General features: G+C 53.2%; 11 protein-coding genes across 11 annotated transcripts; 5 read left to right on the top strand and 6 right to left on the bottom strand.

Annotated features, from left to right (window-relative positions):
* Positions 1 to 8: 8 nt before the first annotated feature.
* On the top strand, positions 9 to 3,185 carry M409DRAFT_19339 (uncharacterized protein; the record flags this gene model as incomplete). The annotated part of the gene is made up of 1 exon (XM_033804888.1): positions 9 to 3,185. One exon carries the CDS (start codon positions 9 to 11, stop codon positions 3,183 to 3,185), a length of 3,177 nt encoding a protein of 1,058 aa, XP_033671408.1.
* An 834-nt stretch (positions 3,186 to 4,019) lies between these two features.
* Positions 4,020 to 5,342, bottom strand: M409DRAFT_64229 (uncharacterized protein; the record flags this gene model as incomplete). The annotated part of the gene is made up of 1 exon (XM_033815974.1): positions 4,020 to 5,342. The coding sequence occupies one exon, from the start codon at positions 5,340 to 5,342 to the stop codon at positions 4,020 to 4,022; it is 1,323 nt and encodes a 440-aa protein (XP_033671409.1).
* Positions 5,343 to 5,579: 237 nt separating this feature from the next.
* On the top strand, positions 5,580 to 8,726 carry M409DRAFT_19341 (uncharacterized protein; the record flags this gene model as incomplete). The annotated part of the gene is made up of 6 exons (XM_033804889.1): positions 5,580 to 5,618; positions 5,673 to 6,219; positions 6,266 to 6,392; positions 6,478 to 6,601; positions 6,651 to 8,510; positions 8,568 to 8,726. The coding sequence occupies 6 exons, from the start codon at positions 5,580 to 5,582 to the stop codon at positions 8,724 to 8,726; spliced, it is 2,856 nt and encodes a 951-aa protein (XP_033671410.1).
* A 940-nt stretch (positions 8,727 to 9,666) lies between these two features.
* M409DRAFT_64231 (uncharacterized protein) lies at positions 9,667 to 10,910 on the top strand (the record flags this gene model as incomplete). The annotated part of the gene is made up of 2 exons (XM_033815975.1): positions 9,667 to 10,173; positions 10,209 to 10,910. 2 exons carry the CDS (start codon positions 9,667 to 9,669, stop codon positions 10,908 to 10,910), a joined length of 1,209 nt encoding a protein of 402 aa, XP_033671411.1.
* Positions 10,911 to 11,468: 558 nt separating this feature from the next.
* M409DRAFT_19343 (uncharacterized protein) lies at positions 11,469 to 13,290 on the top strand (the record flags this gene model as incomplete). The annotated part of the gene is made up of 4 exons (XM_033804890.1): positions 11,469 to 11,759; positions 11,810 to 12,065; positions 12,122 to 12,810; positions 12,871 to 13,290. 4 exons carry the CDS (start codon positions 11,469 to 11,471, stop codon positions 13,288 to 13,290), a joined length of 1,656 nt encoding a protein of 551 aa, XP_033671412.1.
* Positions 13,291 to 14,843: 1,553 nt separating this feature from the next.
* M409DRAFT_19344 (uncharacterized protein) lies at positions 14,844 to 15,306 on the bottom strand (the record flags this gene model as incomplete). The annotated part of the gene is made up of 2 exons (XM_033804891.1): positions 14,844 to 15,143; positions 15,199 to 15,306. The coding sequence occupies 2 exons, from the start codon at positions 15,304 to 15,306 to the stop codon at positions 14,844 to 14,846; spliced, it is 408 nt and encodes a 135-aa protein (XP_033671413.1).
* A 657-nt stretch (positions 15,307 to 15,963) lies between these two features.
* M409DRAFT_64232 (glycosyltransferase family 2 protein) lies at positions 15,964 to 18,443 on the bottom strand (the record flags this gene model as incomplete). The annotated part of the gene is made up of 6 exons (XM_033815976.1): positions 15,964 to 15,968; positions 16,062 to 16,096; positions 16,149 to 16,384; positions 16,435 to 17,425; positions 17,478 to 17,654; positions 18,436 to 18,443. The coding sequence occupies 6 exons, from the start codon at positions 18,441 to 18,443 to the stop codon at positions 15,964 to 15,966; spliced, it is 1,452 nt and encodes a 483-aa protein (XP_033671414.1).
* A 1,180-nt stretch (positions 18,444 to 19,623) lies between these two features.
* M409DRAFT_64233 (uncharacterized protein) lies at positions 19,624 to 21,061 on the top strand (the record flags this gene model as incomplete). The annotated part of the gene is made up of 2 exons (XM_033815977.1): positions 19,624 to 20,160; positions 20,231 to 21,061. The coding sequence occupies 2 exons, from the start codon at positions 19,624 to 19,626 to the stop codon at positions 21,059 to 21,061; spliced, it is 1,368 nt and encodes a 455-aa protein (XP_033671415.1).
* A 106-nt stretch (positions 21,062 to 21,167) lies between these two features.
* Positions 21,168 to 23,701, bottom strand: M409DRAFT_51555 (uncharacterized protein; the record flags this gene model as incomplete). The annotated part of the gene is made up of 3 exons (XM_033811837.1): positions 21,168 to 22,172; positions 22,230 to 22,332; positions 22,683 to 23,701. 3 exons carry the CDS (start codon positions 23,699 to 23,701, stop codon positions 21,168 to 21,170), a joined length of 2,127 nt encoding a protein of 708 aa, XP_033671416.1.
* A 660-nt stretch (positions 23,702 to 24,361) lies between these two features.
* M409DRAFT_51556 (uncharacterized protein) lies at positions 24,362 to 26,006 on the bottom strand (the record flags this gene model as incomplete). Its single annotated transcript, XM_033811838.1, has 2 exons — positions 24,362 to 25,842; positions 25,895 to 26,006. The coding sequence occupies 2 exons, from the start codon at positions 26,004 to 26,006 to the stop codon at positions 24,362 to 24,364; spliced, it is 1,593 nt and encodes a 530-aa protein (XP_033671417.1).
* A 597-nt stretch (positions 26,007 to 26,603) lies between these two features.
* On the bottom strand, positions 26,604 to 27,066 carry M409DRAFT_51557 (uncharacterized protein; the record flags this gene model as incomplete). The annotated part of the gene is made up of 3 exons (XM_033811839.1): positions 26,604 to 26,774; positions 26,828 to 26,990; positions 27,047 to 27,066. 3 exons carry the CDS (start codon positions 27,064 to 27,066, stop codon positions 26,604 to 26,606), a joined length of 354 nt encoding a protein of 117 aa, XP_033671418.1.
* Positions 27,067 to 27,403: the final 337 nt, after the last annotated feature.

Raw genomic sequence — 27,403 nt, forward strand, 5'->3', positions numbered from 1 at the left:
CCACGAAAATGGACCTGAAATACTTCATCTGCACCCTCGGCCAAGCCTCTCGCCACAAGAATGAACCCCAAGACTTCACCAACATAAACGACTTCACCGAGGAACAAGCACATGACTACCCCAACCACCCGGCAGTCGGTTTCTACAACCCCTCCGAAAGCCAAAACCAGCCTTGGAGAACGCAAGTCCTGACCTTCAAAGAAGTGCTCCAGGGAGCATGCTGTTATGCTGAGAGGCTCTCTACCCTTCTCGACGTGCAGGATAAGGAGACTGTAGCCTTGCTATGTCCGAGTTCGCCGAATTTCCTGTTTACTTGGCTTGGGGCAATGAGGCTGGGACATCCTGTGTTGCTTATTGCTCCACAGGGTTCTCCGAATGCTGTTGTGGAGCTTTGTAAACAGTGCAGTTGTGAGAGGTTGATTTATGATCAGATGTATAAGGATTTGGCACTGGCTTCAAAAGCGGCAGGGAATGGGCATGGGATCAAGCTGGTTCCGCTACCGTTCAAGGACGAGGAGGTACTGGGAACGACGAAGCAGCCTGTAAACTCGAGGCTCAAGGCACAAGACGTGAAGCCTTCTGATGTAGCCTACCTCCACCACACATCTGGCACCTCAACCGGCATCCCGAAACCCATCCCGCAAACGCACCACGGCGGCGCAGGAGTCTATACCGCTTTCGAAGGTTCTCACCATGCAACCTTCACCACGACACCTTTGTATCACGGGGCAATAGCGGATCTCTTCCGAGCCTGGACGAGTCATGCGTTGATCTGGCTGTTTCCTGGGAAGGAAGCCCCAATCACGGCGACGAATGTTGTGAAGTGCCTTGAGGCTGCGGAGAAGGCTGGAACACCGAGGGTGGAGTTCTTCTCGAGTGTACCGTATGTGTTGGAGATGTTGGCGGAGGATGAGAGGGGTTTGAAGTGCCTGCAGAAGACGGCGATCGTGGGTGTTGGTGGTGCTGCTCTGCCGGCTTCTGTGGGTGACGGACTTGTCGAGCGGAATGTGAACCTGGTATCGAGATTCGGGAGTGCAGAGTGTGGGTTCTTGATGTCGAGCAATCGAGACTTTGCAAACGACAGAGATTGGCAGTATCTGAGGTGCGATGAGGATGAAGACAAACTTCGGTTCGAGCCACGAGAGGATGGCTTGTCTGAACTGGTCGTATTATCCGGCTGGCCGCACATGGCGAAGAGGAATCGAGACGATGGATCGTTCGCGACGGCGGATCTGTTGCAGCCTCATCCGAGGATCAAAGGGGCCTGGAAATATCATTCACGAGCCGATTCGCAGCTCACTCTTATCACGGGCAAGAAGTTCGACCCTTCGCCGCTGGAATCCGCCATCAGCGCTTCCACACCTTTGCTTAGTGATGTATTAATCTTTGGGAACGGCCAACCACATCCTGGGGCTCTGCTGTTCCGCTCGCGAGACGCAAAGGAGGTCGTCGACCAAGACGTCCTGGCTGAGATCGGACCCAAAATCGAACAGCTGAACAAGGAGAGCCAGAGCCACGCGAGGATAGACAGAAGTATGCTAATACCCATGCCATGGACCGAGCAGCCCTTAGAGAAGAGCAGCAAAGGGACCATCTTGCGCGGCAAAGCAGAAGAGCGATACGCTTCCAATATCGAAGCCGCATACAAACAGCAGGTCGATTCGTTGAACGAAAATGTTCCTGACGACGATGTCCCTGACAAAGTCCTGGAAATAGTCAACACGGTCGTGAACACCCCGACGTCCGAACCTGTTGATATGGAGACCGATCTATTCGCTTGTGGAGTTGACTCGATCGCTTGCGTTCGGATTCGCCATGCCGTCTCTCACCTGCTCCCCAAGGGTCATGTTCCACTACCTCTGACCGTAGTACAGGACTGCGGGACGGTATCAAAGCTGAGCCAGGTCTTGATTGACATGAGGCAGGGCAAGGATCCAGATCTCAGCGAGACCAAGAATGTTGGAGAGACGATGTTGGGCTTGGTGGAGCAATATAGCCATTTCGATCTATCACCGGGCACAAATGGGTTCACGTCCGGTATCAACGGCTCCAGCCATGGAAAGCGCAAGAACATCCTCCTGACAGGTCCCACGGGCTCTCTGGGGAGCCATCTCCTCGGCCAGATCCTGGAGAATCCAAATGTCCACATCTACCTTCTTCTGCGCGGTAGCACAGCACACGCTGCAAGAGAACGAGTACTAAAAGCTCTTCAATCCCGCAAGATCCCCATTCCGAACGACTTCGACGACAGACTGACCATCCACACATGCGCCCTGTCGAAACCCTATCTTGGACTGTCAGAGAAGACATACGCCAACCTCGCGGGTAAGATAGATGTGATCTACCACCTCGCCTGGTCCGTCGACTTCGTCTTGCCGCTTCAAGGATTCAGGCAGCATTTCACCGGCCTACAATCCCTCACAAACCTCGCCCTGGCGCGCAAGCCCGAACCAGCACACTTAATCTTCTGCTCCAGCACTGCCTCCGTTTCGAATGGTAGTAGTCCTGTGGCTGAAGCTGTCGTTGAAAATCCAGCCGTAAGTGGAGGTATCGGGTACTCCAGATCAAAGTGGGTGGCAGAAAATATCCTCCTCAAGGCAAGACAGCAACATCCCAATTTGAACATCGACATCGTCCGCGCAGGCCAGTTGAGCGGAGACACCATGCACGGCATCTGGAATATGAGCGAAGCATATCCTTTAATGTTGAGCAGCGCGAGAGAGACGAGATGTCTGCCAGATTTGGGCGATGGTGAGGATATGCGATGGGTGCCGGTGGATTTGGCTGCGAGGGCGTTTGTTGAGTTGACGCGTGAGGAGAAGAGCCATGGACAGCAGCTGGCGGTGTTTCATGTCGTAAACTACAATAGCGAGACGACATGGCGACAGTTGTCTGCTTGGATCCAAGAAGACGCAAGTGACGTCGAGATCTTGTCAGTGAAGGAATGGCTGAGGAGGTTGGAGAAGTTGAAGGCGCAAGGAAGCGAGAATCCTTGTTTGAAGCTGCTTGAGTTTTGGAAAGACACGTATGGGGCGAGAGATGAGGGCTCAAGCACCAGCGAGACGCCATCCAGGACGGTATATGAGATGAATAGGACTTTTGCGGCGATGCCGGCTGTGGCACAAATGAGGTCGCTTGACAGAGATTACGTTTTGAGGCTGTGGGACTGGATCAAGGCGAGGTAGAAGAGATGAAGAGGCGGTGAACAGTCGTTCTGAATCGGATTTGAGCGGACTCTTCTTTAGACCACTCCACGCGCTCTTTCGCGAGGCGGTTCCCCTTGCGCCCCATATGCTCCAGGCGGCCTGGTAGCAGATTCTCTGATTACCACAGCGATTCCTCTCCCAGTAGCCCGCAAACCAATTCCCAGATCTGCGGAACTGATGAACCGACACATATAGCGCACCGCCTGCAATGCATGACGTTGGGCTGAAGTGGAATATGCCGCCAGTGGGAATGATATGCTCGAGAATCTTCACAAGAAGCTCCGTGGATAGACTGCTGATCGCACTGACATCCTGGGCTTGGGAATGGCGACATGGTAAGTGTCCGTTTCGTCTACCCTTCGTCATGGATCGCGTTGCCACAGGTCTCGCGGCGTACCTGCCGCCATGCTTGTGAACAGCGTACAGATTGGGCAGTACCAGGAGGTCCTTGCCCTCTGACGACATTTGGTCGTCCAACGAGGACAAGCCACGGGAACCACCTGGGCGAGGAGTCAGGCACCGGCCAGGTTCGTTCTCACACCAAAGACCAAATTGTTGCGGTGGGGTGGGGGTCGGAAATAGCAGGTCTTTGCACTGAAATAGGATCCGCGCATCCTGAAATCCTGATATGGAGTCTGGGCAGCGGGAGAGGAACAAAATGGGGGCCGTGCGGGAAATACATATGGCAGGGACCCAATCTCATCTTTCGGTCTTTCTTGTGGGCGGAAGTAGAATTGAGGGCGATTGACCCAGATGACTCCGTCCCAGAGTCTTTTGGACGAGAGTGTTGTTGCCATCGATTGAGCGCCACCATCATCTCAGCCCCAGATCTGAGGCAAACCCCACCAGTAAACTCGCTTGCATCTCGTCGCCGTTCTTCAGAGCCTGCTCGATCATAGCTGCTGGTCCCACCTTTCGACCCGGTTTGGGCTTGGCTTCTGCTGCGATACGAAGATACCGCTTGACACTCGCCTCCAGAACCTTGACAATGTCTTCATCTACTGCTGCGGATCCTTCTGAAGCTGTGTCAAGATATGGCAACAGTAAGAAAATCGCCCTCTCTGCAAGTCGTAGACGATCTTTCTTCGAGGCTTTGTCAAGGCCAGTCTTGACGGATGCAAGTGCTTTACTCAGAGCTGCTGGGAACTCTGGCGATTGCGAATCAATGGCGAAGAATTGAAGCTTGGCGTCGCAGACGACGACTTCGGGAGATGATGGCCAGGCAGAGTGCAGGAAATCCAGGATGTGCTGCAGTATGGTGGTCGTTGAAGGCACATTGTCAAATGACGAGATAAGATCGAAGAAGGCCTCGGCCACTTCAGGCGCATTCTGATGGAACTGCTTCATGGCAGCATCGAAGATGGCGATGGGGATGGCGCCAGAGAATGCAGGTGCGGTTTCCAATCGCTTCAGTGCATTCTCATCAACTTCCTCAATGCCCTTGCCGGCATCTGGGTCGATGTCTTCGGCAGTGATGGTGGGCAAAGCAATCATGTTCTCATCGTCTTCTTGCTTCTCTTCCCGGCTCCCGTCCAGACCCAAGATCTTCCGTCTTGCCGACAACTTGGCGAGATATACCATCTCGAGCTTCGCGTACTCCAAGTACAACTTCTTCTCATCCTTGCAGAATCGCAGTCCTCTCTGCAAGAACGACCGCGCGGTGCTCATGTCTCCTTGCGCTTCGGCATAGTATTTCGCAGCCAGCACCCACAGACTCCAGTCGCGCGGATGCAGTCTCAGCACAGCGGTGAAGACTTTGCTCAGCTTCTTGTTCGCCTTCTCCTTCTTGCAATAGTTGATGTATTGCATCCAGAGACCCATGTCGCTGGGAAATTTCTTGGTCGCGCGATCAAGGATGAAGAAGATGGTGCGCTGGCCGCTGAACGTGGTTGACTTGACGCCTAATCGCTTGCACCGCTTCTTGCGCAGACTGTCCAGATTCATCTCGTAGGTCGCATAGCGGGCGTAGTCGGCGGTCGTAGAACCTCGCGCATTCAGAGTGTGCTCGAAGTCGCTTCGCTTCTTGGTGATGGCCGAAATTTCGTCGCGGGTGAAGATGCCTTTCTGCTCGGACTCCTGCAACTCGGGCACATACTGCTCCAGGTAGAAGCGGGCTCTGTCGCTGGCGGCCGCCATGGTTGTGATGTCTTCTAGAAATTCGAGGTTGGACTTTTGAAGAAGACGTCCCTCGGTTTTATTTAAGTTAAGGTTGCACCGAACCGACGGCAGGATTCCGCTCGAAGCGAGGCAAGTCGAAGCAGCTTTACACGTCTCCTGGCTGCAGCACCACCAAAACACCCTCACGTCTCTCTTTGCACTGTCGTCTTCTCCTTCGTTCAGCCCTTCGTTTCATTTGATGGGCCACTAATCAAAATGCCGCCCAAACACCGCGACGGCGACGTCGTAGCCGTGGTATGCAGCATCCATTCACTACTCTCTCCACGTCTTCCGCTGACACGCGAGCAGATTCCCGGCCAGTTCATCTCCCATGCCCATACCATTGCCGCCTATGCCGCCTTTCTGGGAGCCTTCATCGTGGGCGTGTGGTTGCACTACCACAAGATTGTCGAGAACGAGCACTTCGGATACCCCATTGAGTGGTTTCCCTCAGTCAGCGCGACCATTGGCGATCGCTATCCCGAGCGATCCGTCTTCCAAGTCTTTATTGCCATTTGCTCTGGTCCTCGATTCGCGCTGGTCTTCCTCTGGTACTGCTTAGCCAACAGACCGAACAGCAGCTTGCCTAAGTTTGTCGCAGGAGTTGGAGTCTTCAGGACGTTGACGTGCGGAGGATGGACATATGTTACAAGCACAGACGACCATGACTGGCACGACATTTTCATGATTAGCTACCTTGTGGCTACTCTGCCATGGACTTTGGGCTGTTTGGCCCTAAGTCCGCCCAATCCGCAGGCCATCAAGTATCGCAAGTACTTGGCTGGTGCATTTTTCGGCACTCTCGTACCCCTGGTTTACTTCTTCATTCAGCACAAGGTCCACCGCGTGCCAGGAGGTATGGACGTCCGCTCGCAATAGTAGCTTGATTCTGACTTTCTCAGCCTACACCATTTACGCCTTCTTCGAATGGTCCCTCGTCCTCCTAGATGTCGCCTTCGATGCCGTGACCGCAATGGACTTCAGCAGCTTCGAGCTGGTTGTGAAAGATGTAAAGGGATTGAGCAGAGGGTACGTTCAGTGGCTTCCAAAGTAGCTGGTACGATGTGCTCGCTTGGTTATGGACAGGACAGAAAGAGCTGATAAGCACCCACAGAGACAAGAAGCGAGTGGCCGATGCGGTGCTTGAAAAGCAAAAGGACAAGGCAGTCGGCCAAGTCTTCGACGAGCGTTTCTCGTGGGACGAAATGATCGACGCTCTGGCTGATGTCTACCTTGGGGTACGTTGAGGCCCTACTTGTGGGAGCGCTTTCACTGACGCTTTTGTAGTTCACATTCTGGACCATTCTCACTGGCCTTGGCGTCGTCGTCTGGTTCTTTCCACTCTGGCACATGGGCATCTCTGGTTACGAAGTGGCGGTCATGTCTACCATCTCTCCATTTCTTCTCGAGATTCCTCCAATCAGACGAATGGTCTCCAAGTCTGTGCCCATGACTATGCTCACCACAGTTGTCGGCCTCCTTGCTTACCTCATCAAATCTCCAGAATGGCGGTTGGGTGCAGTCAGTCTTGGTGTCTGGCAAGGCTGTTTAGCATGGACGGCAGCTTGGCATACCAAGCGCAATAATCCTGCCATGCTAGAATCGAGAATCTCTGCATGGCTTCTCGGCCTCATCGCCAGCAGCATCGCCAAATTCGCCTTTTGGACCAATAACCCCCTTTGGCCCATCATGAACGAGAACAACGGCGGTTTGAACAAGACTGGTCTCCTCTTCTTTACCCTGGCGATACTGCGTGCCTTCCAGAAACAGTCCAAGCACATCGACAGTGCGCCTGTCGAAAAGCCAAAGGGACCTTCATTCCTTGCCGGACTTGGACTCACAGGTGTATTTTTCGGTCTTCACTCTCTTTACTCCGACTCAAGCACCATGATTTCCTGGGTTTGGGAAGGCTACCCGGTCCGGGGTCCACTTGCTGTTCCACACGGCGCCGTCACCATCTTGGCCATGGGCGTAGGTCTTCTTTTTGGCCTCTTCTATCCCAACCTCGCCCGTAGCTGGAGCGCTTTCGGCATCGGATCTGTCGGCGCTGCTGTGTTGACAACTTTCTCCGACTGGACGGGATACTATGGCGGTCTTGCTCTGGCTGCCTACTTGATGGCAGTCACCCCAACTCTCATCACCAATGCTGTCCGTTTTGCACCTGGACGGACATTCTTCGTCGGCTTCTTCTTTTACAACATCATGGTTCTTTTCCACGTCTGGGTTGTGGCATACGCCTTCGTGCCTGGTGGTCCACTCGTCCGTGAGCATACTGACTGGGTGATGGCCACCACCATGATCATGATCGGCTGTGGTGTCTTCTCTGCTATTCAGAACAGCACCCCGGTCAAACAGAAGTCGTTCAGCCCAGCACCAAGCCCAGCTGCTAGACGGCAAAGAAGCTATTTCATCTACATCCTGATCGGTCTCCAGCTTATAAGCGCCAGCATTGCATACCTGCGCTTCCCCAGCTACGACTACAGGCCTTATCACCCTGACAGCAAGCTGATCACCGCTGGCATCTGGACGATTCACTTCAGCATCGACAATGACATGTGGAGCTCAGAACGTCGTATGGAATCATTGATCCGAGAGTCAGAGCTCGACCTGGTCGGCTTGCTCGAGAGCGACTTGCAGCGCATTATCATGGGCAACCGTGATACCACTCAGTACCTAGCCGAAGAGCTTGGCATGTACGTGGACTACGGCCCTGGCCCAAACAAGCACACCTGGGGAAGTGCGCTGCTTTCCAAGTTCCCAATCGTCAACTCCACCCACCACCTTCTTCCAAGCCCTGTTGGCGAACTGGCCCCTGCCATTCATGCTACCATTGATGCGTACGGCGAGCTTATCGATGTTGTCGTCTTCCATTCCGGCCAAGAAGAGGACCCCGAAGATCGAAGACTTCAAACTGAATACCTCACCAACTTAATGGGCAATTCGCCACGGCCGACCATCTTGCTATCTTACCTGGTTATCAAACCGAAGGAGGGCAATTACAACACCTGGGTGTCTGATCGTAGCGGGATGAAGGACATCGACCCAAGCGATTGGGATCGATGGTGCGAATACATCTTGTACAAAGGCTTGAAGAGGACCGGATATGCACGCATGAGCAGAAGCACCATCACGGATACTGAGCTACAGGTGAGTGAATTATGCATCACGTTGGTGAGACCTGTACTAACCTCACATCTTCTCTAGATCGGCAAGTTCCAAGTCGGCCAACCTGAGGATCTCTCGAACCAGATGATCTCTGAAGAACAAGTACCTTCCGATATGCGCTTCCCGACTCTGTTCAGAGGCCGTGGCGTTCGTGACCACAGATATCACGTCTTCAACGAGCCACGATACTTCTCATAATGATGGACGTGGCATGTGGAAGAGAGAGCGGAGATGTATAGTATGTAGCAATACTCTCATGTACCAAATCTGTACTGCAGTTAAATTGAACCGGCGCAAGCCTACAGCAGTCATCCTGCCCCTACCCCACGGGAAGTCCGCGGACGCCTACATCTAAACGACCACCCACGAATGACGCGGCATCGATCTTCGAACGGCTGAGTTACATTGCTTCTCTATATAGTGCCTTGGTCATCTCGCTTGCAATGAATAAGACTGCTGAAGGAAACCGTTGACTTAGCAGCGCAGAACAGCTTGCCCTACTACCTGTTCGGTGATCTTCGCTCCGGCCATGATATCTATTGCCAGATGTTGGAAGCCTTATTTGGCGGAGCATGTGGTACGATAAATTACCCGTGATTGCGAGCATGAGATTCAAGAGCAAGCGTGGAGTTCTCATCGCCGACGGCCTGCACGCTCAACGACGAGACAGATTGGGCCAAAAGACAGCAGTTTCAACGTGGCACTCGCAGTCTTACTACTCACAACAAAAAGCACCAGATGCTATAGAGCGATCCATTCCACGGAGAAACATGTGTAGACTGTTCTGATCCCGCAGCCCTAGTCTTCATACTCCTGGATCCTGACTGGAACATATCTCGATCAGCTCCGTGGTGGCTCCGGAAGTGACACCGGGCTGTGCTATGGCTCTTTTTGCAGCCCTGAATTTGTCAATAACGGTCACTGCCACTGATGACATTACTTTCGCTATGTCATTTCAGACCATGTGACTGGCCTTGAGCTATGAGCCGGTGCTGCGATACCGGTACAAATAGCAAGGGCCAAGACCAGACGGGGACTCTATCATCACCAAACCACAGTATCACCTCGTCGACACAACAATTTCGCACCAACTATTTCTTTCTTCTTTCCTTGATATCTTGCATTCCACGGCGCTATCATGTTTCTGCTCAATTTAGCATTACTCGGCGTTGCTGCTGCGATCCCCCTTTCCACCAACGCATCTCGAGAATCGCCTATCCCAGTCGAATACTACGGCGCTGGGCTCCCCGCTGGAATCAAGTCGTTCAGTGCAGCAGGTTGGAAAGATGCGACCTATGGCCCATCACGAGGAGGTCAATCAAAATGCGTATCTGGCATTCTCGAAGTCCAAGCCGGCACAACACACAACGCAAAGCTGTCTCCGGACATGATCCCGCAGAACCAGACGGCACTCACGGGCATGATTGTGTCGACATTCACGCCACCCATGAAGATGCCGACTCCAGAGTTCACGACCGTTCAGTCGATCTTCAAGATCGGTGCCTCGCTCTGTGGACCGGCTGATGCATCATCTCCTCCAGCTACTGTCGAGCTTCTCACGCATGGCACCGGCTTCGATAGATTCTACTGGGACTTTGCAGCTGGCTACAGCTACGTCGACGCAGCCGTCGCAGCAGGCCATTCTGTTCTGCTCTACGACCGCCTAGGCAACGGTGCCAGCGACCACCCCGACCCCTAATCGTCCAAACCCCCATCCAGCTCGAAATTGCCCACAGTCTCATCTCCCTCCTCCGAAATGGCTCCATCAGCTCGACCAAATTCTCCAAAGTTATCGCCGTTGGCCACTCCTTCGGCAGTGGCATCGTCCAGGCTCTGAACGTCCACTACCCTACCCTCGTCGACGCTTCCATCCTCACCGGCTTCGGCATCAACTCCACCGCCGCTACGACTCTCGGCTTCGACCTGGGTGGGAACCCAACCATCGCCTCGCTCGCTGACTCGCAGCGTTTCGGAGACCTCCCTCTAGGCTACATGGTCCCCGCCTCCGCCCAAGGCAACCAAATCCAATTCTTCTCCTTGCCGGGCTTCGACCCCTCCATCCTAACCCAAGTCAACGCACAAAAAGGCACTCAAGCCTTCGGCGAGCTCTTCTCACCTATGATCGGTGGCCCAGTCCCGAACAACTACACATCTCCCGTGGCAGTCATCAACGGACAGCAAGATTTCCCATACTGCATGGGCAATTGTAGCTTCCCGACCGACCAAGCTGCTGCGGTGAAAGGGGTGCTATATCAAGGGCTCGACCAGGGCAAGTTTGACAGTCATTTGGTGCCGAACGCGGGTCACGGCTGGAATTTGCATTATGCGGCTGAGAGCGGATACGAGTGGATTCAGAAGTTTTTGAGGGATCAAGGGTTGTAAAGGGTATTTGTGGGGACCAAATGGGGGAAGGTGGACGACGGGGACTTTGGGTTTGCTTTATTAGTGGGCGTTTCACGGCTAAGGATTGCTCCATAGTCCTCTCCGGTGCGTATGAAACTTCGTTAGTTGCTATTCTATTGTTCCTACAGCTATCGTTTGGCTAGGGCGAATGCTGATTCCACATAGCCGCCATTGCATGCAAAACATCAAGCGACGAGCCAACGACCATGAAAATGACATTCTGTTTGATATCGCAACATCTGCCCTGTATTCCTGACGAACACGATTGCTTCCTTTGCGAACCCAGCTCTACGATTGCATACGTAAGCATCTCGAAGATTGCCCCGTTGCGTATGTGAGAACGAATGTTCAGCCCAGAGGATTTCGCGAGTACGCGTGGACCCGGATAATGGAGTTCCACGGGACATCTTTCCGTAAAAAATGGCGCGCCCAGCCATCGGTCTTGTCGCGAGGAGATAAAGGTGATTATCAAGCTCTTCGCTCTCTTTCGACATCTATCGTGAGTGAACATTGATCGCGAGTACTGCAATCCACGATATGGAAGATATACCCGTCGAAAAGCGTCTGCTACCAGCAGCGATCGACTATCGTGCTGAACGTACTCCGGAACGAATCTGGGGCTACCATGCGAGAAGCGATGTCGACGTCACCCAAGGCTTCGCCTCCGTCACATACAAAGACCTAGCCAAAGCAGTTGATGCCACAGCATGGTGGCTAGACGAGACCCTGGGACCTGCAAAAGAAGGCTTCCCGACCATCGCATACATTGGCCTTGAAGATCTACGATACGTATTCCTGATACACGCTTGCATCAAGACGAAACGAAAGGTATGATGGCAGTCGAATAAGAGAAGACAAATGGTTGACGGAGACATAAGGTTCTGATTCCATTCCCGGCCAATACTGAAGAAGGTCTCATCAAGCTACTGGAAGCCGCCAAATGTGAGAAAGTGCTTGCACCAAAAGAAGCCTCGCATGCGTGGGACAAGGCTTTGAAGTTCATGCCGAGCCTTAGCCTCGTTGAAATGCCGCCCTTGGCATCGTTCCTCCATGACAAAGAAGTCCAACACTACCCCTTCACCAGAACGCTGCAGGATGGCATCGACGATGAAGCACTCGTGATTCAGACATCTGGTGAGATATAACTTGACTTCTAACAATGTGCGGGACAGCGTTAACGATCCGTTCAGGCACAACGGGCAACCCGCAACCCATCCTCCAATCTAACCGAACCTTTGAGACAACGCGAGAGATGGTCGAAACGTCACGAAACTCCCCCGCGAACATGCGAATTGGCACATTCCGCGACTTACAGGACCACCTGAGTCCCGTCTTCATCCCCCTTTCATGGGCGGCAGCCTTCGTCACAACCGCACTTTGGCCGCTCTACACGGGAAACGTCCCGATCCTCTTGCCAGCCAAATGGAAACAGCCTTGCACGCCCGAGCAAGTCTACGAATCGCTGCCCTACCTTCCCAAATCTAAATCCAGCAGCGTCTTCTTCATCCCCGATCTCCTTCGAGAGTACATCCGGAAACCCGAGCGTCTGGAGTCCCTAAAGCAGTTCGACGTGATCAACTTCGGCGGAGCTGGACTCGACCGAGCGACTGGAGACACCGTCCGGGAGAAGACGGGCGCCCGTGTTCAATCAGCTATGGGGTCGACGGATTCTGGAATTTATCCTTTGCTGTGGGATGAGGAGCCCAAGGCGCCGTGGTGGATGTATCGGATGCATCCTGACTGTCAGGGGTTTCACTTTCAGCACTATCTGGATGATTTGTATGAGCTGTGTATCACGAAGCAACCGAATGATAATCGGCACTGTTTTCTTGTGGATCCGGAGCGGACGGTTTTCCATACGAAGGACTTGTTCAAGACGGTAAGTCTCGATCTAGTTCTGAAACAGTAGCAGCTATCTGACTCGACGTCTTTTCGACAGTATCCTGAGTACAAAGACTACTGGTCCCACGCCGGTCGTGTCGACGACTACATCAAACTCGACTCCATGACCAAAATAAACGTCACACAAGTCGAACAGACCCTAAACAGCCACCCAGACATCACAGCCTCGCTAGTCGGCGGCCACGAGAAGCCTCGCGCATTTGCCATTGTGCAGTTGACTCCAGACTTCTATCAGAAAGGGCTGTCGAGAGAACAGGTACTGGAGGAAAACTGGCCGATCTTTGAGGAGGCCAATAAGACGTTGTATCATGATGCTCATTTGACTAAGGAGATGACGTTGATTGCCAAGGCTGAGAGGCCGTTGAAGAGGACGGCGAAGAATACGCTGGACAGACGGAGTACAATTCGGATGTATGAGAGAGAGATTGATGGTTTGTACGCCGCGCTACGGAAGTGACCTAGGTGGTTCCGTTACGATACAAGAGAGCAATGACATGCAGTCTTTTGTCTCGTCAATAGATTAATTCGATCGTTAAGCCATAGGCTACACCTGCTTATCCTCCAACTCACCGACGACACTCGCGCCCTCTTGTCTCAATCCGCGCATGGCAAACCCCACGGCGGCCCTAAACAAATGTTCAGAGTACAGATTGTGCAGACTCTCCATGAACGGCAAGTTGTCATTCAGGGCCATCCCTTCCTCGCTGGTAGGGTTACAAACAACACACGAGAAGGTCAGTGTCACAAATTGCGTGCTTTCATCTCCTTCCCCTTCTGCTTTCTTCACGCTCAAGCGATGACAGCCCGAGAATGATCACTGATCTGATCCAAAGGCTAGGTCGACGCCGCATTCTCCGTCTGGGCTCCCAATCCCCCACATGTCGACGATTTGGAAAGTTCCGAACAGTTTCGTGTTCAGCCCTGGAGGGCGTCTCCTTGACAGCTCTCTCATATTCCAAATTGGCTCGGGGGTTTCGCTTGGACTAGCCGCTGAACGGAGAAGTGCTCGTTAGTACTGTGTCCGTCTGTCCGGTCCTCTGCACGAACGTACTGGGAAGACTGGTAAACTCCTTCCCAGTCAGTACCTTCACGCCCTCCATCACCACCGCTTCAGGAAAAAAGATCCAGTTCGAGAACAAGCCGTCCGTGAGCCACACACGGATCTGACCATTGGAGATTTGCGAACCCTTCGAGATATTTAACTTCGTCGAACGAGTATCGCCCACGTCCGGTGTCTGCCGCGGATTGACTATGCGGTGGGCAGGAGACCTCGCGAAGACATCCGGGATGGTGTGGGTCGTCGTGATTGTACTTCGTGGGAGTCTGGAGGATTCGTAGCTCACGGCGAGGGGCCATGCTCCCGCGACGATTAGACCGCCTAGGATTGTTAGTCTTGTTGCTGTTCTGAGTAGGCGAGACATGGCATCTGTGATGTTATCTTCTATTTCATGTCTTTCGGGAGAGATCAAGAGTTTGGAGAAGTTGTTGCGCTGATGAATAAAGTCCTGCTTGGATACTTACTCAGCCCCTGCGAATACGGATTCTGGATACATCTGGCGAAGGATGCGAGCTGTACTTGTCCAGCGGTAAGACACATGATGGAAGGAGGTCAGGAGCTCATTGCAGAGGAAATTCGTTGATGGAACAACATGACCTTTCACGCTCAATGACTAGAATGAGGCATGGAATGATGTGAAGATCAAATTGAGATTTTTCATCGCAGCCTTGCGCAAACCAGAAACGCTACAAGTGAGTCCTACGTCCCTTTCTTATCGATAACAATTGCGAAGGATCCTGACAAAGAATCCTGTATGAGACATGGCATAGTGTTCCTCCTTCACTTTCCGGATATTGTGGAAGGAGCTGAGACAAAGCCACAAGAGACTGACACATGTACAAATTGTTGGATTCAACTCCGGCGTTCAGTTCAAAGTCTTTCTTATCTCTGATCAAGTAAGCTAGATGCCCCTCCTATCCCTCGCGCTCCTTGCCCGGTCCATCAAGAAGCTTCTAAGTGTTCCAGCACTTAACGCTGTTCCAGTTGGCAGAGGGGTTGTTGACGTTCGACCTGCTACCAGCGCCCCAGCCGCTGTAAGCGCCAGAGCACTGTCCGCCATGGTACACAGTGCACGCTCCGCCGTCCCTCAGGAGTGCAGAAGACGGGCTGGTGAAAGTTCCCGCTGAGCAGGCTTGGGAGCTGCTACCACCACCGGTGAAGAATCGGCAGTAGGACACATCGCCTGGGATGCTGCCTGGCAGGGTGATGCAGCCTGCCGAGCCCTCGGATGTGGCACTGCCTTCGAGGGAGTACTGTTGACGAGTCAGCTTGGTCGATGTTGGTAGATGGATCATGCATTCGACGTACGTAGTTGCTTGGGTTAGAGCCAGCGTCGGTATCGTGGAGAGCCAGAGTCCATCCGCTGACGGAGGCCGCCAAAGCGAAGAGGACGGAGATCGCGGTGGTGGCACGCATTCTGAATGGAACTGATTGATGTGGTGGGGTTTGAGTCCGTGGTTGATGTTTCTGTGATTCTTTGGGAGAGACTCGGTTTCTCTTCCCTTCCTTTATATGTATTGTTGCTAAGGCTTGTCTCGATTCTCTTACGACATCGTCCCGTCCATCATACCAGCTAGATCACCAACGGTCTGTGATACGAAAATCGATAGTGAAACCAAGCATAGACTGCATGCCAAGCTAGATTCCAGCATTCAGCTAAACGTGCGAAATCATGTACAGCTACTAGAAGGGCCAGTAAATGCTCGCTGTTGGAAAGCATTAGTTGACAGTGTGGGATGCTAGCTTAATTCGCGTTTTAGGGGCGGGAGGAGATGCTGTGGCGGTGGAAAAATAGCTTGAGAACGCTTTCAGGGTTACGAACTAAACCAAGAAATTGCCAACAATAGCCGGGGCTGTACCCTTGGCGAGATCCACTTGGGTGAGGCTGAAGCTCCCTACGTGGTCGGGGAGCCTGATTGGGGGAGAACCGTCCCCGGTCTTCGGCTGGGGAAATTCCGGCACAGCAGCTCGTATGTTGTAGACGGCGGTGAGGAAGAGAGCGAAGAGTCGTGTCATCTTGGCCGAGTCGTACCGCAGAGCAGCGATGAGCTGGAACTGGAAGGCTGGATTCGACTATGCTACATCGTTTACTCTTCGACTCCTTGGGCTGACAATGCTGAGCATGTAATGAAGCAGCTTTTCGTCCTCCACCACTTTGGGATGCCGAACACTGTAGTAGCGGGCATAGTTGAATAGGGCAGTGTAGCTTCAAGGGCGGTCAGCGTTGGGACAGAATCAAATGCTGGGTACTCACTCACCAAGATGCAATATTGACCAGTCTCAACCAGAGCTTGTACACTGGATAGTAGAGGTACACCGTCTTCCTCGCAACCATCGCGACGCGAATACGTAGATGGACTTCGGCAAAGACGGCGGTGATGATCATATACATGACTGTCACACCGACTGTCAACCCAATTGTGTAACCCGGCTTTACACCGACCGCCACAGGGAAGATGAACGGGAAGGAGAAGAGCAGCAGCGTGCCATAAAGCTACGGCGTTGTCAGCAGGATCAGAATATTGCCAATTTATGACCGCTCACCTCCTGAAACATGGCAAGCTTGGAGAAGAACTCGTACTGCCGCAGCCTCCAATTGAAGACGATATACCAGCTGTTGTAAAGAATCCGAGCCATAAGGAAGAAGTTCCATCTCCAGAGCCGCTGAGCAGTAACTGTCATCTCGCCGTAACCCGCCCGATCTGACTCCCCCCCTCGCATCAAGTGACCAGGTACTGCGGTCTTGACGAAAACTTGCGAACAGAACTTGATTCGGCCTCCAAGCTTCTTGCATATCAGACCAAAGAACCAGTCTTCAGAGATCCGATACCCCGGATGTCTCTGGAAGCAGAGCTCCAAGAATGATCGCTCCCATAGACAGATGGCGCCGTGTGGAAAGGAGGCGCTGCCCAGCTTGCCGAAGAACGTTCGAGACAGGCCGGCGAGTTTGTATTCCAGGTTTTGTGCCTGTTGACATAGATTTCCAGGTTCTCCTTCTTCATTGGTGGCTTCTAGTGTGTACCCTACACATTTGACCTTCGCGTGTCCGTGTGTATCACCCTCTTTTCCGAGCTCAATCCGCTCTGTGACCAGTGGAAAGACCTCTGGAAGTGCAACATCGTCGTCGATGAGTAGACAGTATTTGAATCGGTAAGCTGCTGCAGTCCCAACATACTGGGCCGCGATCTTTGAACCGATGGGCACCCAGATGTGACGTACACTCATGCTTTCGCAGATTTCTCCAGTACGGTCCAATGGCTCCTCGCTGTTACCATTAGCTACGACGATAATGTTTCCGGCGGGAAAAGTCTTGAGAGCACATTCCAAGGTGTGTCGAATAACATCCGCTGATCGATGGCAAGGGATGATGACCGCTGTGTCCAGCGCCTTCTCAGCATTCGAACGCAGGAATTCTTCAGTGACATCGGGTGGCTTTTCGAAAGTGATCAAGAGCGGTGCAACAGCGTACAGTAGTGCCACTCCGATAAAGATGACTGTTCCGGCTTTGAGATGCAGACTATCTTTGTAGGCAAACCTGTTATGGTTAGTGCAATGATTTAACATGGCTGTAATGGTATTTTGCTCACCAAAAGTTGTAGACGGCTCCGTGCCACAGGGGATATCCGATCAAAAAGAAATACACCGCACAAGCAAGCAGCAGATACCCCAGGAGCTGTCCAATGATGGACAGCCACCAAGGAGGGGTGAGCCACCTGTTCCTTCGTCGAGCTCGATTTATCTGATCTTCAAGCCTTGCCTTCTCGCTCTGAGCATCACCAAATACATTGGAGACGTTGGAATCGTCGAACGGGTTCTCTGGTTTCTCGGGAGGGAGGTAAGCAAGTGCAGGTGCAAAGACCTGATGTTCAGGAGGTGCCTTCTCGTCCAAGATCGGGTCTTCGAAAGGGTTTGACGTTTCTTGTGATGCTCCATTGCCTGGTAGTGTTGAAGCACATGACAGATGCGTCGATGCTAACCTCCCGTTTGAGGATCTCTCATCGACACCACGCAATGTAGTACCTGATGAGTAGTGTGTCGGCTCAGACTTCTCAACCAGTATCTCATGGTCCTCCATCGTCGCGCAGGGAATCTGTGTGAGATCCATCACATGGCCGCACGGGTCATGGACAGTATTTACATTTCACCAACGACAGTCCAGGCACCTGACTTACTAGCAGCCAGACTGCCATGTCGATCTCCTGCAATGTCGTTGAGAGGACTGTGCGGAACGCATATTCGTCTCATAATTTCGAGGAGAAGCCTCTCCACGCTCGAAGAGCGAGCCCACAGCAGGCGAGGCTCTGCGCTCGGACGTGTTGTCGCAACGCTCGTGACCAACGCCCTGCTCGAGGACGATCTGGTCCTCGGCATGGCCGTCAAATTCCCGAAACTCATCATAGGTCAAGCCACACCGGCATATGATCCCTACAGGCAACTCCTTAGTCTCGGCTGCAGCATGGGTGTCGTCGATCTGGGGGTTTGGCACTTGCCTCAAGCGGAATGAGTTGTTCCCGATTCGCTGGTGTACATAGCCTTATTTCCAGCAGCGCCATGCCCGGAACTCTTTCGATTGCTGTGTCTCAGAGCTAACAAAACGTTTCAAGCGAAAACATCGTCAGCCAGACGCTCTGTCTCTCAAGAAGACAAGATAGAGGCAGCGATCGCTATGCAGTGCAACAGCTGCCCCCGCCAAATTCGAAGGCGTCAAGCGCCCCTGACTCATCAGCAAAATTGCGCCTTCATATTCGAGCTTCTCCGTCCTGCAAACATGCATGTGATGACGGTTCGCAGAACGGCTCTTGTCGCTACACGACAGCGACATTCCGAGCCTTCTGTTGGATAATTTTGCAGATGGCTGATTGATGAGCTGGCGGTGAGATAGCTGGAAGTCAATGGTCGACAGCTGGCCTCCGCGAAGTTGCACGAGGCTCTCAGCTAGCCGACGTGTCGTTCCTTGTGCGATGCAAGAACGCCACTACAAATTTGAGAACCGGGAGTGCGTCGTCTGGAGAAAACCTCATAATGAGGGTAAAATTTGTCAGGGGTAAGTCCAGTCCAGCCGGTACTTCGCGTGTAGACCCCACGCCAAACGCTGTTGCTGGAGTACAGCTACTTTGAGACGCAAACGGCATGCATAGGTGCCACACTTTATTCAGTGACCAATATCTCACCTTGCGCTTGCCGAGAGGCTCTTCAATTGCGAGATGAGATGCCTGATCACTTTGATCGAATCGACCAGCACCATGCAGAGCTCGTGCACTATCACCACTTGGCATTGGGCGAAAAGCACGACATAAGCCATTAATCGAGCATTGGAAGTTGAAGGCGGTCGTCGATCAATGGGAAGGCCTTCACGTGGCTTGTTCTCAGAGTGAGACAGTTTTACTACATGCGATATATTGAGCCACTACAACACACAACACGACTCTTCGCCGCCGACATACATTCAAAGATCCGACAGGCAGGCAGAAGCCTTGCTACGACTCTTAGACCCGTCGGCTGGCTGGAAACTCTCCTTCCTCAGGGCCACCTGGTGGACGCCACGGTGTAGAATTCTGCATGAGCAGTTCTCGAACAGAACCCTCCCAAGTAGTGAAAATGAATTTAAGATGTCGTGGGTCATGGAGTTCAAGCACAACAACGTATTTCTCAGAGTTTCTTTTATCGCAGGCGTGATCATTTTCTCCTTTCCCTTCAGCGACGATGTACTCCTCAAATCACGGTCCCAGCGAAATGAAGCTGAAATCGTTGCCTCATCAGATTCTGCGTCTACCAGAAACACCACCTCTCACTCCTCCTTGCGAGCCCCTCTCCACGAGGTCCTCGTGCGATTATCTTGGTGACCTGGCACTCTCCACGAAATCAGACCCATCCTCCTACGCCAACCCGGTTGTAGCAGTCATCGGTACAGGATACGTGGGACTTCACCTCGTCGAAGCATTCTCGTCGGCATACGAAGTTATCGCGTTCGATGTCTCCCAACGTCGCCTTGACACAATTGGTTCAACTCTGCCAGCATCAGTCTCATGCACATCCAACGCCGCCGACCTCACACGAGCAACACACTTCCTCATTTCTGTTAGCACGGTCATCGACGAACGACAGAATATCGACACGGCTTGCACCCGCAAAGCCATTCAAACCATTGAGACCTACGCTCGTCCGGGATCAACGATTGTCATCGAAAGCTCTGTGGCTGTTGGAATGACAAGGGACTTGCTGTCGTCACTGATGGAAACGAAGGGCCTCAAATGTGGAATGTCTCCAGAGGTAAGCTAATTCATGCAAAGTCGCAAATCCTCGACAAGGAACTATTCGACAATGCTGACAAGGGATCTAGCGCGTCGACCCAGGACGAACATACCCACACTACACGACCATCCCAAAGATCATCTCGGGCCTCGACGGCGCATCACTCCAATCAATCCAGTCACTCTACTCCGCAGTCTTCCACAACCTCGTTCTCGTCTCGAGTCCCGAAGTCGCCGAAATGACCAAACTCTACGAAAACTGCCAAAGAATGATGTGCATCGCCTACGCAAACGAAATGGCAGACGCCTGCACACAGCTCTCACAGTCCCTCTCAGAGAAATACAGCACACACGAAAAGCGACGGCTGTCGAACACAATCGCAATCGACCCCCTAGAAGTCTCCCGCGCAGCAGCAACTAAGCCTTTCGGCTATATGCCGTATACGCCCTCCCTCGGTGTCGGCGGCCACTGCATCCCCTGCAATCCATACTACCTCTTCTCCAACTCCTCCTTCCCCTTACTCGAGGCCTGCACAGACCGGATGCGAGAGCGTCCGGCTCGCATTGGCGACGAACTCATGACGAAACTTCGCAATCAGTCCTCTGGACGGAAACATATCCTCGTCGTCGGCTTAGGATTCAAGCGGGGACAATCTGTGCTGTCGCATTCGCCTGGGTTGGCGCTCGCGACGCATTTGCTGAGCAATTATAATGTTTATGTGGCGTTTGCGGATCCGTTGGTTGAGCAGGCTGCTGTGCTATCGATTCCAAAGTTGGATGAGGCGGATTGGAACGTGCAGACGTTACTGCAGTTTAATGGGATTGTGGTTGCTGTCGACCAGCCCGGCCTTGACTGGTCTGTTGTAAAGGAGGTTGAGGCTCAGGGTGCACATGTGGAGTGGTTCTGCAGCGTGTCATGAGGGGGAATAGCTGGAATGAATGATATTGGGTTGTATGGGCGGCGCTTTGCATTATTGTTTAGTCACTTCATGTACTGATACTTATCACACATCACCACGATCCAGTTCAGTCTGTCAAGCAACACCAGCCCGCCCAAGCATGAATCGCAACACCACCAAAGCTCTCGTGGTGTCCGAGCGTAGCAGTGATGGCCTCCGCGTCGTCAACCACGACCTTCTTCGAACACTTTGACGGCTCATCGCCATACGAGATCTTGCTTCCAATACCTTTCGTCGTCTCCACAGCAGCAAGCACCTTGGGACAACGCCCTGGATTGCATCTACCCATCTGATTCGCACACTCCAGCTCCCTTATCACACGAGTAGCAGCAACCTTCGGGTCGACATGATAGCTCATCACCACATAGTAGTCTACACAAACCATCAAAGCGTCCATGACCGGCATCAAAGCGGCATCGTCTGTAGGCCACCGCATCTGCAACGCCTCACCACAATAATCCCCAATCCAGTGAGGAAACGCAGCAGCAAACAAAAGCCCAGCATCACGCAACATGCCCTTTGCAGTATCATGAATCTCAATCCAGTCCCGCAAAAGAGCCGCTCGGTCCTCAGCTTGCGAAGCCTTCCAAACTCCGGTCCCAACCTCACAGGTCAACTCAGAGGTCTTAATTCCATTATGAAAGGAGCCGCAATGACCTTTTGCATAGGGCTCCAGATCCGCTGAAAAGCCCACGAATCTCTCATGGGCTTCAACCTGGGCGTTGAAGTCGATCATGTTGCGGATGCCTTTGTAGAAATGAGCTGGTCCATCGGCGTCACTGAAGTACACTCGTCCGCCTTCGAGAGCCCAGATTCGCAGTCCAGTTGCACAGGCGCGGGCGTTGACGGATTTGATCAGATCGTGGTACTTGTCGTAGTGGTTTGCATCTAGGTAGAGGTAGAGATCTGTGACCGAGGCATCTTTGCGGCGGTTAGGAGTTGTGCGACTGAAGTTGGGGAGCTGATGACGGCGTGGGTATTCCAGATCCACATTGGTCGCATCATGTCTTTGGTATGGGTCATGATGATGGTGATCAGATGTTTGAGATGCAAATTCTGGAGAAGGAAGGGGCTGGTGGTAAGGTAGCACATGCTCTTGGTCATCGGGCTTAGTGCAGGGCTAACGTACGCACTTCTGCCACCTGGGTGGCTTGAGCCATCGGGTGCCGTGTTTTCTACAACTGGAAGGGAGAGAGACGTGGCCACTTGGATGTGATTCATTTTGGGAAGCGCTTTTGACATCATCGCAAGTCGCTGAATAGTTCTAACGGTACATGAGCCAACTCAGTCGCAGGAGCCACCGCCGTCCGGAAGAGGTCAGTATAAAGAGTCAGTCGTAGATCTCGACTGTAAGCTATACCAAGGATCCATGTCGCAGTGGTTACGGGTATTCCACAGAGTCGAACAGGGGTCGGGAAACCAACAGACTTGTAACATTCGCAGGGCTGGGCGACAAGTCCAAGCCTCGACAGCAAAACACCAGCAATCGAGACGCAGGACAAGCGATTCTGGCAAACAGAACACCCAACGTGAGAAGCTGCATCAGGTGGAATCATGACGAAGCGAGGCAGATTCTCTTCACCAGTTCCTCTTGTATCTTGGACGTTGGCTATCATCTCTCTCACTGGGACCGTAGTGCTGATCTTGGCGGTAGTCGTGACCGTAAGACTGAGAATAGCTCCAGTCCACGGCGTCAGTGTCGAACACCTGATGTGACTCGCTCATGTTCCCTTGGTGTCCAGAGTTGACTTCGGTGTATTGCTTGAACATGTCAAGGTAAGGCGACGTCGGGTGAGGCGAGCTCGGACCTTGAGCAGCCGCGTTTATGATCGCCATACGGTCGGGGTGTATCGCCTCGCTGCTCTGTGCCGTGACTCGGCTCTTGCCGTCGGATCTGCTCAATGCAGGAGCATGCGATGCACCGGTCAAGCCAGCAGTGGCGTTGTACCCAACGTCCGCTCCGCCAAGGCCATGATGTCGAAACTGAGTGTTCTGCGACCCCATACTCGTTCCGTTTTGAGCCAGAGTCTCCATATCCATCCTTCCCTCCTCCTCCTCGACCTTGATCCTTGGCGCTCGAGTCGCCGGTTGCGGTTGGTAGGCAGCACCGTCCTGCTGGTTGGGACGAAAAGGCTTCCACGTTGAGCCGTACAGACCTTCGCGCTCGACAACCCCGTCGAACCAGCGCTGTTCGGCTACATTGTTGAATCTCGGCAGCCGGAAGCTCTCTGGGTTGTCGTCCCTTGCACGAGCGTAACGTGTAAGCCGTTTCCGCGTGGCCTTGGACAGACCATCGGGATTTAGGTGTGTTGGTCGATTCTTGCCTTTCTTGACCTTCTCTTTTCTTGGTGGCCTGTCTTGCGGCCTCTCTCGCTCCTGGTTGGACTGCGAGGAAGCTGGGTCCATGTACAAGCTCGCTTGAGGGGTTAGTGCATGTGCTCCCGATGATGCCTGCGCTTGCAAGTTGCTCGCGATAGTCGTAGGCTGGCTCGTGGTTTGAGTAGCGTTCATGACACTATTATGGTCAGCAAGCTGGGAGAGATGTGAGAGCATTTGCCCATACTTGTTCTGTAGCATGTGACTGAGCAGATGCGGCGGCATGCAAGCTTTGTTGCTGTTGGCACACGAGGTGCAAGGTTTGAACCCATTGAAGTCACACTGCGGGCGCAGTCAGGAATCATGAACGGGTGATCGCATTTCAAATTGGTGATGTTTACCATTGGGATGCCGTTGGCGTAACACTCGGTGCAGATGTAATACGCCATCTTGGTTGGTGTTGTGATTGCAAGCGGCGGCGAAGTTGTTGTTTGCCTGGTGGGCATCGAGAAAGGACTGCCAGCGTCAGTTTCGAACTAGAGGCTTGGCATCACCTGCCGCTCAATACGGAAGGAACGAAGAGCTTATTTTGATTTCGCTTAGCCGTTCGACCGCCGTGGAGATTCCCACCATCTCCAATATCTCCAAATCACGTGGAATGTTTTACTGAAGATAGCCTTTTGGATACTCATCTTTGAGACCTCGTGTCTTATCGTACAGCAGAGCCATACTTGCGCCATACTCCTCGCTAATCACTCACACACGTATGAAGTACATCATCCCTCTTTTGACTGTCGTCATCCCGCCGTAGCTCTCGTCCAGAACGCCGACAAACCCGAAATCGCAGGACGCCCGTACCCGATCGGCTCGTCCCTGCATCAACGCCGTCAGCAAAACGCAAAGCAAAGCGAGCGAAAGCAGGCAGCGGGGAGGGGATCAACTCTGCTAGTATTGCATCCCGCCGCTGCCATATCCCTGCCCGACATTGTCGTCGAGGCTCCGATATCCACCTCTTCCTCGGCCACGCCCGCCCCCGCGAGCATCACCGCGGCCTCGGCGCGGAAAGTTCTGCTGACCACCTCCTCGTCCACCGCCGCCCCGTCCAGCGTTGCCACCTCGTCCTCCACCGAAGCCACCACCATTTGGCTTGTTCTGCCATGCAGAGTTGCCGTGCTGAGGGTTCTGACGCTGTTGAGGTCGAGCCGGCTTGCCACTCTTGCTGCCGAGAGGTGGAAAGTCCTCCTCACGAGGGTGCTTCCGAGCGTTCTTAGCGTTCGGGAAGGATGCCTCGTAGGTATCTTCATTATCCACCTCCTTCTCTATCCTCAACAGCACCTTCTCCTTCACTGTCGTCTCCAACTCAAACGCTTGGTTTTCTGGTACCGGCTGCCAGCTCTGGATCCGAGTTGCTTCGATGGGCTTCGCCTGTCGCCGAGTCGCAAGGACCACACAAGGGGTGTGGTTTTCAGTGTAGATCTTGGCACCTAGGACAGCCGGCTGCACACGCGCAGCCCAGACCTTGTTCTCCATAACAGCGATACCAGTCACCTTCCAACTCATCTTCGCATTGATACCGCCAACCTTCTGCAAGATCGAAGGCGGCGCTGGTCGTGGGGTAATGATGATGTTGTTGGCAAGATACCGCAGTTCATGATCAGGGCAGTTAGCCGGGAGCTTGACCAGCGATCGAAGCTTGTCGACATCGGGTTGTGCAATCATGTAGCCAGTGTAGAACACGGACTTCTTGATCTTGTACGGTGCGGCGTGTGAAGGGGCGATGCCATCATGAATGGCTTGGTTGTTGGCGTTGATCATCTTCTGGATTTCGGCAACTTCAGTCTCAGGGTCCATGAAGCTGTCCTGCTCGCTGACTTGAATGACCTCAGCGGTGAACGGCTTGCGTCCGGTGGGGCCCATCGACATGAGCGAGCGGTTAAAGTCTTCGAAGAAATCGCGAAAACCCTTGACGTGCTTGGGACGGTCCTCGTAGATGCGGAGCTCTTCGGCATCGGTGTAGGTCAGGACAATGTCCTGCAGCAGCGCCTGCTTGAAAACCATGGTGCTTGAGAAGAACTCGCCGTTTGGTCCGGCGGTCGGTCTCAAGCACACCATATCGAACTCCAATCCCTTTGCAGCCACCATCCTGCCAATAAGCTCGGCGAACCCATCCTCGGCGCGGCCAGTGAGCAGGACGTTCAGCGCCGAGCTGTCCTGCATCGACAGTTGTACGAGCTCCACAATCTTCTCATTCCAGCTGCCCTCCCATGCCTTGGCCTCCTCTTTCTCGAGTCCCTCGCCGGTCGCGGCAAGGATGTTCGGGTTATGCCACCAGCCGCCAGTGCCGCCGTGCAGAAAGTCTTGGGCCTGCAGTTGACCACAGGTGCCGGCATTCCAGAGCTGCTTGTTCGGGAGTGGGGAGGAGAACACTGCGCTATATCAGTCTCGGAGCACGATCATGGCGAAGCGCCTAATACATACAGGTGTTGTCGAAGTCGTAGACATGGATGGCCTTGATCTGATCAACCGGCGGAAGCTGCTGGTCCTGGCAGCTCCATCGCTTGAGGGCCGTGACGGTACGTGGATTCGACATCGTTGCCGCTGGTCGAGAAAGGCGACAGAATGTGCGGCGCAGCAGTCTACTCGTCCACCGACTGCATGGCGAGTTGTTGCTGCTCCAGGTCGAGTCGCGCTTGAAACAATTGACGTCGTGAAGTTGCGGAACTGTCCCGCTCCTGCCGAAGTGATGCCGCCTGCCCCTCGACTTCACCTCGCTAAAATCGAGTACGATATATCAAATCACGCTTACAGTCTTTCTTGTTGGAACGAGTGCGGAGAGGGGGATTCAGCAAAATTCTGTAGTTCATTTCATCTTCTCGAGTCTCCGCTTTCGACTAATGAGACCAGCCAGAGAGATTCCTCTTCGAAGCCCCTGAGTCCAGAGTCGGGCCACGCGAGTGGAAGAGAACGAGCCATCAAGTGTCTCGACCATGGCGGCAACGATGTGCCGTAGAGTGAGTGCCACTACCGCTGGCTGATGATAATGTTGATGCGCAAGTCGAGAAGGTCGACACAACCCTCGTTGAGCAAGGCAAAACTCTCATTTCGGACCGCAACCTCCGTTCGACATGAAGTCCGATCGCAAGACTCTTAAAGGAGATGTACTCGCTCTCCTGCAGAGAGACGTTTCCTAAGAGCCTGTGTCGCCCTCGGCACTCGGCGTCTGCACCTCGAACATGTACCGCATGAACGTCGCCCCCTGGATGCGCTGAACCTCGCTCGTCACAGCTGGGTCTCCCTGGCCTGCGTATTCGGAGATGACCTCAGCAATGCGCTTGTCCATGTCGTCGTTGATGGCACGCTATGTCCCAGTCAGTGAAGGCTCGACCGCCTTTCAACCCAGAATGCACGCACAATCTTCTCTTGTCCGAGCGCATCGAGGACGGCTTGAATTGCCTCGCCAGACATGTTGAGAGGTGTCACGATGGTATTCTTGTGAACGCCCTTGAGTTCGTCGATGGCTGCATTGAGCTCGGCTTTCTGAGACTCGAGCTTGTCGATGCGAGCTTTGTAGGCCCTATTGGAAAAAACGTTAGTGCTTACCTTCAACACGCTCAGCGGAGACATTCTTACGCTTTGAGATGAACCGACATGGTTTGTTGTCGGAATGTTGTGGTGTTCGAAGCTCTGGACCGTATGGGTTGGGATGGGTCTTGAAGTGACTGGTAGTAGGAAGTCACAGCAACGTCAGGATGAGATCGAAGTGGAGAGAAGTAAGTAAAATTGGTATTTGTAGCCGCCGCTCAGCACAAAGTACTATTGTGGTTGCCTTGTGCTATTGTCGCTAATTGTGATGAGCATAGATCTCCTGCGAGTCCGTGCTTTCAAAAATTCACTTGAAACACATGATGCGAATTGAGTGAAGCAGATTAACGCCACAGCACGCTTTTGGTGAACAAAAGTCGACGACTCTATTGGAATATGCCCGAT

This window comes from Zasmidium cellare, assembly GCF_010093935.1.
Source record: "Zasmidium cellare ATCC 36951 unplaced genomic scaffold M409scaffold_7, whole genome shotgun sequence".
Classification (NCBI taxonomy): domain Eukaryota; kingdom Fungi; phylum Ascomycota; class Dothideomycetes; order Mycosphaerellales; family Mycosphaerellaceae; genus Zasmidium; species Zasmidium cellare.